At 46.9% G+C, this 12,688-nt stretch overlaps 1 protein-coding gene across 2 annotated transcripts in view; it reads right to left on the bottom strand.

The window, feature by feature from the left end:
- Positions 1 to 12,125, bottom strand: part of CDC42BPB (CDC42 binding protein kinase beta) — a 103,613-nt gene extending 91,488 nt beyond the window's left edge. For both annotated transcript variants that reach the window (XR_008201246.1, XM_052659923.1), the window contains exon 1: positions 11,951 to 12,125. Coding sequence is in view for 1 of the 2 variants with exons in the window: in XM_052659923.1 (XP_052515883.1) it covers positions 11,951 to 12,125 (175 nt within the window). In the remaining variant the exon portion in view is untranslated. The remainder of the gene's footprint in view (positions 1 to 11,950) is intronic.
- Positions 12,126 to 12,688: the final 563 nt, after the last annotated feature.

Consider the following 12,688-nt stretch of genomic DNA (forward strand, 5'->3'; position numbering starts at 1 on the left):
CTGTCATGGAAATCCACCTGGCAGTTCTTCAAAACGCTAAGCATAGTGTTACCAAAGGACCTATCAACTCCACTTCCAGGCACACACACAAGGGGAAGGAAAACATGTCGCACGTTAACGTTCACGGCAGCGTTATTCAGAACAGCTCCAAGGCAGAGAGAGCCCAAACGCCCATCAACCGAGGAACGCGCAAACAAAATGCAGACGAGCCATATGACGGACATTATTCAGCAATAAAAAGGAACGAAACACAGATATACCCTTGAAAACATTACACTAAGTGAAAAGAATGCCATCACAAAACACCAGGTATCGTGTGACTCCATCTGTAGGAGATGGCCAGAATGTGCGGATATAGAAGAAGACGATGTGCGGCTGCCTGGGGGTGGGGAGGGAAAGGAGTTAGGAGTCACAGCTAGAGGGTTTAGGATTTCTTTTTAAGGTGATGAAATTATTTGGAAATAAATAACAGAGATAGCTGCCCAATTCTGTGAAATACTAAAACTACTGAACTCTACAATTTAAATAGGTAATTTGCATGTGGATTATACATCTCAATAAAACTGTTACAAACGAAAGAAATCATCTGGTAACTGTAAATGGCAGAGAAATCTTCCTTTTTCACTAAAATAACCAGTTGTGCAGTTCAATTCAAGCTTCAAATTGTCGACAGACTTCTGGTTTCTGTTCAGTAACCTTCTTAACATATCATTTCACAAGGATTATCAAAACTTCATGAACACAAATCTTGTTTTAAAAAAAATTATATATTTGTAGAAGAAAATTTATCCAGGCTTATCACTTTGATTACATAAAACCACAATAATACCTGATGTTTTGAGAACATTTTTTATGTTCAAATACAGTCTAATATAAATGCTACCCTTGACAGCTTAATTGGTGAAACTGGCATAGAGCATTCTCAATACTTTCCCAATCTGCTGCCAATTAGACAATATATCCTACGTATCTGAAAGCAATACTTCATCAGCACTCTCCCAGATTCATCTGAAAGATGATTTGTTAGTATACTTAAAGATGTTTCAACAATCTGATTTCAAATACTTAGGGTTAAAAAAGAAACAAATCTGAGCTGCAAAATTTAAGAATTGCTGCAAACCCATTAATTATAAATCGACATCTTCCTCAACAAAGAATCAATACAAATGCTATTTCAAGTTAAAAATAGTAAGTTAAAAAATTAATTTAGCCCCCTAATTTAAAATTTTTAAACAAAGAGAGTAACCCAGTGTTTTCAAGTGAATTCTTTCATACGAACGGGGTACAGCACAAGAGAACACAGCCTTAAAATGCAGTCTGGGTGTCATGGTTAAGGGAGGTCTGTCTACCTTTGGATTTCATTTATTTATGGTTTTAGAAAATCACGACTGGCAAGAGCATTTCTTACTCTATTCTTTGTTTTAAATTAGTGATTTCTTCCTCCGTACCAAAAGCCTTGGAGTTAAACAGAACCAGTCTGTGTCACTTCAAGAAAGATCAAGTTCACACACAGGGTCCCTGAGGCACAAGGGGCCAATTCAGACACCACTCCTGCCTCGCCCCCAGCCCACCCAGGGTGCCGCCCCAGCATCCCTCCAGCCACTTTCCAGCTCTCAAAATATCCAAGTCCCCTGTCTTCACATCGTTTTACCCATCCTCCTTTCTCTTTCTTCCAATGCTGTGCAATTACCAGAAAAAAACGCTGCCCTCCCTTATCTGCATTTCTCCCTTCTACTTAGAGGGGAAGCTTTCTAATAAACGAGTACATATAACAGAAACACGATCCGGCCAAAAAAACTAAAATGGTAACTATACACCCTGACTCCATTTAGAGATGAAAATCAGGGTACCTTTCAGTTACCTCTAGTGTATAGAACAGCCGTATCTCTGCACCATCTGGAAGCCCTACTAAAATGATAGCATGGGTTACAATGGGACGTAGCCTCAAGGATAACATGGGCTCCAAAGAACAGGAATTCTGTTCACCACTGCAGTGCCTGGGCACTTCTTAGGACAGAAGATGGCAGTAGACTAGAAAGTCAACACGATTTTGCACAGAGGAAATGGACAAGCAGCATCGAATTCAGCAAAGACAGAAAAGTGAAAGTCAGCCTTGGGAGGGAGGGATAAGAAACAGGGATCACCAGCAGCAGCAGGGTCTTGCAGACTAAACAGAAATGAGCGTCACCAGGTGGCAGAGTCCACCTGCCAACTCAGGAGACACAGGAGACATGGGTTCGATTCCTGAACGGGGAAGATCCCCTGGGGAAGGGAATGGCTACCCACTCCAGTATTCTTACCTGGAGAATTCCATGGACAGAGGAGCATCACGGGTACAGTGCAGACAGGGCTGAGTGAGTAACACACATGCAAACAGTAAGCGACAGAGCGCAGAACGGGCTGTAAGTCTGCAGAAGAGGTTACACTCCAGGTATCTCCCATCCCCAACCCACTGCCCCCCCAACCCCAGCTTGCCCCACTTTCCCAGAATGCTGGCAGCTGGGCCTGTATCACACTTACCACCATCTAGGCTGGACCCCAGAAGCCCTGTCCTGGGAAACCAACAGGCCCAGAGAAGGAACTACTCTAGCAACTCTGCTAGGGCCCCTCAAATGGGGCCAGGTCCCCATCCCATTTCCTAATGGTGAGCCTCACAGTTACGGTTTATGCACACAGAGAGTTTCCAATCAGCCCACTCATAACTGTGGAAGACAGCCAATAATCACCAGGCACCGGAAGAGCTTCTGACACCAAAGACGAAGACCAAAGTAGGAAACCGGCTAAGAAGGACTCGGAAGAGACAGAGACAACACAGGAAACGAAAGGAAATGTCTGCATAACTCAAGTGTGTGCACATGCAGAGCACATCATGCGAAACGCTGGGCTGGGTGCATCACAAGCTGGAATCAAGACTGCCAGGACAAACACCAACGTCCTCGGATATGCAGATGACACCACTCTAATGGCAGAAAGGGAAGAGAAACTAAGGAGCCTCTTGATGAAGGTAAAAGAATGAAAAAGCTGACTTAAAACTCAACGTTAAAAAAATGAAGATCATGGCATCCGGTCCCATCACTTCAAGGCAAACAGATGGGGAAACGATGGAAACAGTAACAGACTCTATTTTCTTGGGCTCCAAAATCACTGTGGATGGTGACTGCAGCCACAAAATTAAAAGATGCCTGCTCCTTGGAAGAATAGCTATGACCAACCTAGATAGCATATTAAAAAGTAGAGACATCGCTTTGTCGACAAAGGTCCATCTAGTTAAAGCTATGATTTTTCCAGTAGTCGTATATGGATGTGAGAGTTGGACTATAAAGAAAGCTGAGCACCGAAGAATTGATGCTTTTGAACTGTCATGCTGAAGAAGACTCTTGCGAGTCCCTTGGACAGCAAGATCAAACCAGTCAATCCCCAAGGAAATCAGTCCTGAATATTCACTGTAAGGACTGCTGCTGAAGCTGAAGCTCCAATACTTTGGCCACCCAATGCAAGAGCTGACTCATTGGAAAAGACCCTGATGCTGGGAAAGACTGAGGACAAGAGAAGGGGACGACAGAGGATGAGAAGGTTGGATGGCATCACTGATACAATGGACATGAGTCTGAGCAAACTCTGGGAGATACTGAAGGACAGGGAGGCCTGGCGTGCTGCAGTCCATGGGGCTGCAAAGAGTCAGACACGACCTAGCGACTTAACAACAAACAGAAACGGTTTTTAAGATGATTGCCTTCATGAAACAAAAACAAGATGTTATAAAAAGGAATATAGGGACAAAAACACTTAGAAATGAAAGATATGATGATGGCAGATATAAAAATGTAATGTAAGGACTAGAAGAGAAAGTCGAAGCTCTTGCCCAGAGAAAGGATAAAAGGTCAACAACTAGAAAACAGTAGGAGAAAGGAAATTAACAGAAAACTCAGAAGATCTGACATATGAATAACAGGTGATCAAAAAGGCTAGAATAAAGAAATCAGAGCTCATAGAGAAATAATACAGGAAAGCTTTGGAGAGCTGAAGGACCCAAGTGGCCCCCGCCTCCAGAAAGACCCCCAAGGAATACTAGGGATGAACAAATCTCACCAAGGCATGGGGATCACAATGGTCTCAGGCCTCCCCTTGTAACAACAGCCAGCAGACATCTGAGTCAGGCCTTCAAACTTCTGTGGGAAAATGACTTTTAACCTAGAATTCAATACCCAGGTAAACTGCCATTCAAATACAAAGGGAGAAAAGGCATCTTCAGACAGTTTAGTTCTCAAAAAACTTTCTTTCTGATGGACTCTTTCCAGGGAAGCCACCAGAACAGAAGACATGGGGTCCCGGAATTCCCATTCAACAGAGGAGAGGCACAGAAAGAATTCCCATAAGGAATGAAGAGAAATCCCAGGATGGCAGCTAAGCAGCAGGCCTAGAGAAGACACAGCCTCAAGTGGAACAGGAAAATGCAAGGCTCTACAAGGGCTGAAAAGTCAGAGATCACTTGAGGTGGCTGCCTGCACTGGGGAGTTCTAGTTAAAACCTGCGGTGAATTCATGACTAGACATTTGCATCCACACGAAGGGAGAGAAAAAATAATTCATCCCAATTAACACAAAAATAATTCCTTGTCTTAGTAGACTGGGAATTAACCGCATCGTATGTGGCTTAGCTGTTAAGATGTTTACCCAATGATAACACACACTGAGTATCAATTTAAACAATAATTATTATATAGCCAGATTTGGAAAAACAAAGAGGGAGGAAGGGTGTGTGTGTCTCGGCAATGCAGGGGAGGAGACATCTAAAGTTCTATGGCCTTCTCTTCCACAGGAGAAGTTAACAGATGGCATATAAAGTGGAAAATCAGAAAAAAGCAGCGTAAGCGTGCTACAGAGACACATGAAATTTGAGGCAGGAATTGCTAAATAAGTACTCATCAGCGCCAAAGACCTGATGCTTCCAAACTGTGTTGCTAAAGAAGACTTTTGAGAGCCCCTTGGACAGCAAGATCAAACCAGTCAATCCTAAAGAAAATCAACCCTGAATACTCACTGGAAGGACTGATGCTGAAGCTTCAATACTTCGGCCACCTGATTCGAAGAGCCGACTCACTGGAAAAGACCCTGATGCTGGGAAAGATTGAGAGCAGGAGGAGAAGGGGATGACAGAGGATGAGATGGTTGGATGGCATCACCGACTCGATGGACATGAACTTGGGCAAAAACCAGGAGACAGTGAGGGACAGGGAAGCCTGGTGTGCGGCAGTCCATGGGGTTGCAAAGAGTCGGAAACGACTTAGCGACTCAACAGCCCCCACCATCAGCATCCAAGGTTCTTCCCCCATCCACTTAATAACACCTTCGCCCTCTGCCTGGAATGTAGGTAGGAGGGTCACCCTCAGACCAGACCGTGGACTGAGCAGGAAAGGGCAGGTCCCTGAAGACTTCTTGGAATGAGGCTGTCAAACCAGCCCTGGACTGCTCACAAGCCGCATGAAAGGCAAATCAACCTTGATTTTGTTTGAAGTGAAGTGAAACTTGCTCAGTCATGTCAGACTCTTTGCGACCCATGGACTATACAGTCCATGGAATTCTCCAGGCCAGAATACTGGAGTGGGTAGCCTTTCCCTTCCCCAAGGCATCTTCCCAACCCAGGGACTGAACCCAGGTCTCCCACATCGCAGGTGGATTCTTTACCAGCTGAACCACAAAGGAAGCCCAAGAGTACCAGAGTGGGTAGCCTATCCCTTCTCCATCTTCCAGACCCAGGAATCAAACCGGGGTCTCCTGCATTGCAGGCAGATTCTTTACCAACTGAGCTATCAGGGAAGCCCCGATTTTGTTTAGGTCACTGTTATCTGGTTCTCTGTCACTGGCAGCCTAAGACAGTTGATTATAAGGAGAAACAGAAGGGTTAAAACTGGTTGCTTCTGAGAATTGAGAACCCAGAGCAGGCTGGCTGGTAAAGGGACTTTTGTCTTTCATCCTAACTCTGCAGAACTACTTCACTTTTAAAACTGAGTAAATGCATTACTTTGATAGAAGTAAAATTACATTGAAAGAAAATCACTCCACAGGGTATGGTCAGATGTGTCAGACCATGTGTTGAGATGTGTTCATCTCAACCTCTCAAACTAGGATTAGCTGTATCTTTTTAGGTCTTTATTCTTTTCTCCTTTTCTGTCGCGCTGTGCGGTGGCGGGATCTTAGTTTCCCGACCAGGAATGGAACCCGGGCCCTGCTCTGGGAGTGCAGTGTCTTCATCACTGGACCAGGGAGTCTCTCAGGAAAATTTTATTTACTTTGAAAGAGTAATGTTCGTTCATTCACTTTTTTGTATGTGGCCACTCCATTACTCTTGCCTGGAAAATCGCATGGACGGAGGAGCCTGGTGCACTGCAGTCCATGGGGTCGCAAAGAGTCAGACACGACTGAACGACTTTACTTTCACTCTTCACTTTCATGCATTGGAGAAGGAAATGGCAACCCGCCCCAGTGTTCTTGCCTGGAGAACCCCAGGGACGGGGGAGCTGGTGGGCTGCTGTCTATGGGGTCGCACAGAGTCGGACACGACTGAAGCGACTTAGCAGCAGCAGCAGCAGCAGCAGGTATCAGCTGCAACACGCAGGACCGTTGTCAAGTCTGCAGGACCTTCTGCTGCGGCTCCCGGGCTCTGAGTCGGGGCATGCAGGCTCAGCAGTTAAGGCCCACAGGGCAAGCCACCCCACAACACGTGGGATCTCGGTTCCCTGAGCAGGGATGGAACAAAGGCCTTGGCGTTGCAAAGTGGATTCTTAACCTCTGGACGACCAGGGAAGTCCCCTTCAGTTAATTCTAAATTGCCGTTGGACTGCAGATTCCAGATCTGATTTTTCTCAAGGCAACAGAATCCAAAGTCATGGCAGAAGTTTTGAAAAGGCGAGGGATGAAATGCAAGGCAGTGCTGAAGACTGATCAGGCAGAGATACTGAAATCTTCAAGGGAGAAACGCTTTCCTTTAGGTCTTGAGACCTTCAGCTAGGCCAGTGAGGATGGGAATCAACGGGAAAAAAAGGTTAAAATAAAACTGAGGTATTACATAGCAGGTGCCAGCAAGGCAGCCCATGGCTGACCAGGAGCCCACAGAGGAGAGAAACCCTGGCTGGAGGGCGAGCTGCTCAGAAATGATCAGGGGAAAAGTCCAGAGCCTGGTTTACCCAACAGAGAGGGGAGATGTGGGTGGAGGAAAGACCACGCCATCTCTCAAATTCCCAACAGTTTTCAAACCCACAACTTGGAAGCAACAAGAAGCATCATCACGTCAGTAATGTCGACGGTCCCCTTAGAAGAGTAAATCTCATATGTCTTCAAAGATGCTCCAGTAAAATAATTAGCCTCCAACTCAAATAAATAAATTTATATTTAAAAAAGAAATTATATAATTCAAATTTTTCAACTCTCTAATTCAAATTTTTCTTCAAATCTCTAATTCTTTCCTAAAGATAACAAAATATCCAAAGTCTCCTATTATATTACATACTGATCCTTTTCACGAAGTTTTAATCTGAAAACAATTTTGTTGTCAGTTACCTACCACTCAATAACACTGACCAAATATCTAATATTGAACACATTTAAAATCATACTATAATGTGTGACTTTCATCTCATACATAGTATCTGTTTTATTGTCTTAATAAAATTTCTCTGATAGATTTTAAACCTAAATAAAGCCTTCAAAATTTACCATACGAAGTTTATGTTGGCCAAACACTCATGATTTTATTAATTAAAAAAAAAAATTTTGGCCACACCCCCAAGGACCATGGGACCTCAGTTCCCCAACCAGGGGTCAAACTCCGCCCCCTGCAATGGAAGGTGGAGTCTTAACCACTGGACCTCCAGGGAAGTCCCCAAATATTTATGATTTTAAATCTAAGGAAAGTGTATTTTCCTCTCATGCATCTTCATTAGTAAGAGAGCTTCTCACACAAATTTCAGGTAACGCTAACATACTGTCATTTGGAACTTAAGAATCAAATGCAGGGCAGGGACTAAAAGATGTCACATTATGGGGGTTGAGGTGAGGGAATTACAGGGAATTTTGTCTTTTTAATTCTTTCAAAATCTTCTTTACTTGCGTTTTATCACCTTTTTGATGGGGGAAAAAAAAAGAGTAAAAATATGTATTTGGTTTCTTCCAGCATGATCCTTTCATTTTATTACTCTCAAAAAAATACGTTTTGCCTCTTTACCAAGAAAAGAGTTCAATAGTTTTGTTGTACTTAATATAGTTTGGTATTAACAGTCCTGTTTGCTCACATGTTTATCCGGCATCACAGACGTCAGCACAGACAGGACAAGACTTCCAAGGGCGTCAGGTGCTACAGGAGGAGGCAGGGCAAAGCCAAGGGGGGCTCCTGTCCACACTGCTGCTGTGTTTGGGGTTTCTACCTTGCGTGCATTTGCAATTGAAGAGCCATGCACCGCACCTCCTAAGCTCTTTCAGGCAGTGGTATCAAGTGAGAGCAACTCACCCCCAACTCCAGTTTCATTTGCCGCAGGTCTAAACTTAACAGACACACTGCTGTCTACTTCAAAGCCCAACTGTCAATGGAGGAGGTTTCAAGAGAGAAAAGGTAAGGCTGGCTGGTTAATGTTTAATGGTTTCAGCTGTTCCGTCACAGTGCCATAGTCAATATCACTCTGTACTTCAAATAGCTATTTACAAATCCAAATTGTGTTAACCTAATTTTTATTACACAATACCAGTATTCCTCTACTAAGTTACATCTTTTTATTCAAAAGATGTTTCTCCAAATCTGTTACTTAAAAAAAAAAAAAGTGTTCCCCTGTCATGCAAAAATTCTATCTCGAGAAGCCACTGAGATTAAAATGTATGTTGAGATATTTAGCACCATCAGCTAAGCCCTGAACACATTCAATTTGGTAGAGACATCCCACCTACACTGGGCGCTGAGCATCCCCGTGCCAAAAGCTACAGGAATTCACACAGATGAGACAGAACTCTGACAAGGTAATGCTTCATTCCTAAGAAAAATCACCAATGAGGAAACTAAACAGAGGGCTACAGAGATGAATTCTACCCCTTCCAGAAGAAGTATGGTGGCACAGAGCAAGATGAGGGCCTGGACTGGGAATCGGGGAACCAGGCTGAGGTCTGCTTCCCGCCTGGCCTGCAAGCCACATGGGAGCCAGGGCAGAGGACCACTGTGGTCCATCCAACGCCAATGGGCCGCAACATCGGCTCTGTCCAAACATAATAGTCATGGTTATTTTTTTTTAAGTCAGGGGAAAAAATTTTTACACATGTACAAGTATCTTTATATAATGAAGATGAAAGAGAACTTCGCCTCATTTAGTTGTCCGTGTTTGTTGCTGTTTACTTGTAGAAATTTCAAAGTGTTTCACATGCTCTGCTTCCAACGGTATCAAATTTGCATTTAAAAAATAGCTTAAAGAAATACACATGCAAAGCAGGGTACTTCCAACGTTTAATTAAGGTCCAGGATTTCATAGAGGAAACTAATCGAACTATAAACATAATCAAGGGAAAATTAAAGGCAAAACCTACAGTGAAGGCTAGGATGAGTCTAGGCCCATGCAACCACTGTGGAAAATTCTCTTTTAAAACTTAAAAACTTTATTACTTATACCTTCCAAATTTCCTCAAAAATCCCCAATAATTCTCAAATCTGGGCTGAATCGGGTATTTTTCTTCACTGAGCTTCCAGACTTCTCCCTAACTGTCAGCAGATACCTACCAAGGTTGGTCCTCTGCATGCCAGGACTCGACACATTAGAGGTCGCAAACACCATGCAGAGTGTAAATCAACAGCTCGCAGGGTGACAGCCTATGTGTATGTTTCTTGAGTAGAGTAGAAGTAATTCCGCTAGGAAGTGAGAGTACCTAGTAATGCTCCACAAACAATTCCATTTGAAAGACCACTCTTTGCTTTCCAACTCAGTAAGTGGGTGTCCCCAGCAACACTAAATAACCGCCCAGATCCTAACGAGTGATACACACTGTGGAGTCACAATGGTGCATATCTTAACATACATGACATTAAATGCTGCTTCTCAAATATATTACTATTCCACAAAAAATGCCACCTAAATTAGAGTCCATTCCTCTTCTCTGTGATTTAAAGCTCAATGCAGACTGAATTCTTAAGAAATAATGTCATTTATTTGTAATCATAATTTCCAAGGAGTCAAAATATTTCTATATTACAGCACACAGCTTCTATTTAGACTTGGGAAAAGTCAAAACCTCATAAAATAAGACCTCCTCACATGCTGAGAGCTTCCTCCAATGAAACCCACCAGTTCACAGTGGCTGGTACTGTCTGGTTTTAAGAGGGCTGCACAGCAACCACTGGTTCAGCCAGGCCAGAGGACTTTGGGACCACACCTCACCTGCTAACTCAAGCTTCCATCTGCTTCCTCCTTTCAGGCACATATTGACTCACATGCCAAGCACTGAGTTGAACCTGATTGTGAAACTGTCTGGATTCCAAGATCAAATGCTCAGCAAGGAAGAGCAAACAGGATCCTCAGAAGGCTAGGATGTAAGAGGCTTGACTTCACTTTCAAAGCAACTGTGAAGTCAAGTTCATTATTCAGCTGACAATCACATCACTAATGAATTACGCCAGAAAATGAATAGTATTCTCATTTTATTGATACTGTATGTAACCCGGAAGGGTGGTCAGTACCAAAACGAAGCCCAAAACAAAGCGAAACAGGCTGTCTTGGGGCTGTGGGCCTCCTTTTCCTGCTGCTCTCCAAAGATTTCAAAATTTCACTGAAGAGGGAAGAAGAGAAAGCTCTCTAAAAAACCTAACAACTGAAGTTGTATTTGGTAAACAAAATCCCAAATTCCAATTACCATTTTGGCAGACCAGGGGTCCTAACTACAGAACACATTCATTTCTTTATGTAAAAAAGTCAGCTTTATCAGCCCCAAAGATTAGAAATTACTGGTTCAAACAGCACAGTCTGAGCCCAACGACGCAAACAACCCAAGGATAAGATTTTCATAGCTTTGACCTGAACCCTGAACAGAAGCATCTCATCTTCCTTCTAGGTAGTTTTAAACGAGGCTGAGGGTCTTGACAAGACGCCCAAGTTAGAGAGAGAGAAAGGTAAGACGTCGCCTTACACGTGTAGTTGTTTCTGGGGTTCTAACGATTACACAGCTTAATCAAATTTCTGTCCTAGTAGAACATAATAATTTAGCTGACCCATGATTAAAAAGCATGCAGAGATCTGATGAAGAAAGTTTTACAGTGACTTCCATAGACTAACAGTTCCAGCTGCCCTCCCCTCCCCAAGCATTATCAGGGTCTGGCAAAATTACAATGAAAAAAATCAACCCACTCTCCCATGGCATTTCAAAACAAGGGTTTCAACTTTAAAATTCCCTTGGAGGTGGTACAGGAAAACGGATGTTCAGGCCCTGGACACCAAGGGATGCGGACAGGCTGTCACCTAGGAGGGGCTCCCAGGAGACGCGCGGGGGTGGGGAAGCGGATGCAGAAGGCACGCGCCGCTGCCCATACGACCCCGCAGGGCGAGTGGGGTGGGGGGGCGAGGAACTCGACGCGGACTCGGGACCCCAAGGCGGGGACCGGCGGCGGATATCCCGGGTAGGGCTGCAGGAAACGATATCCAGGCTCGGGGAGGGTGGATCTAGGCAGCGGCCGGGGCGCGGGCCCGGCGGGACGGTGGGGGCGGGGGTGGGGACGGAGGATGTGGCGCCGAGGGGCAGGATGAGGGGGCGGGACGGCTCAGCGCGGACGTGCGAAGGCCGGGGAGGAGGGCAGGGCCGGGCCGAGCGCCGCGAAGGGGCGCGAGCGGCGGCCGGGCAGGCCTGCGAGCGGTGACGAGGCGGGACGCGCGGCCGCCCGAGCACCGGGAGGGCGCGCCGGGGCGGGGGTCGCAGGGCCGCCGGTCACTTACCCCACTCGAGGAACTCGGCCACGTACTTGTCGCGGCGCAGGGCCGAGTGGCTGCACTCGGTGTACAGGCAGACGAGCACGTCGAGCAGCGTCTCCACGCTCAGGGCGCTCTCGTTGCGCCAGGGCCCGTCCAGGAGCAGCTGCTCCAGCTTCTTGAGCCGCACCTTGGCCGACATGGTGCCGCGCGGCCCGCTCTCAACGCGCCGGGCCTCTTGCCGGCCCGCTCGGCCGGCCCGTCAGGGCGCGCCCGCGGGGTCCCGGCGGCCGCGAGCCCCAGCAGTCGCGGCGCCTCGCCGCCGCCCCGTCCGCGTCGTCGCGCCCCGGCCTAGGCCGACCTCCTGGGCTCGGGCCCGGCGGCGGAGCGTCTGGGGCGCCGGGCCCCGCGGGGCCATGGGCCGCTCCCCTCCCCTCGGCGCCGCCGCCCGCCCCGCCCGGCGCCGCTCGCCTCGCCCCCGCCGCGCGCCCCGCGGCCCCACCCGCGGCCGCGCCCTCCCCACCGCCCGCCGCCGCAGCTCGCCGTCGGCCCGGAGCAGCGCGGAGGCCAGCACTGCTGCGCAAAGCCCGGCCGGCGCCCGAGCCCCGACCCCAGGCCCCGACCTGGCGGCCCAGCCCCGCGGCCCGCAGCCAACCAGGGCGCGGCCAGCGCGGGCGCAGCCAACCACGGCGGGGCCGGCCGCCGCCGCCGCGCTGACCTCAGCGCGCCGCCCCGCCCCGGGCTCCCGGCTCCCGACTCCCGGCG

The sequence above is a fragment of the Budorcas taxicolor genome, chromosome 21, assembly GCF_023091745.1.
Source record: "Budorcas taxicolor isolate Tak-1 chromosome 21, Takin1.1, whole genome shotgun sequence".
Taxonomy (NCBI): domain Eukaryota; kingdom Metazoa; phylum Chordata; class Mammalia; order Artiodactyla; family Bovidae; genus Budorcas; species Budorcas taxicolor.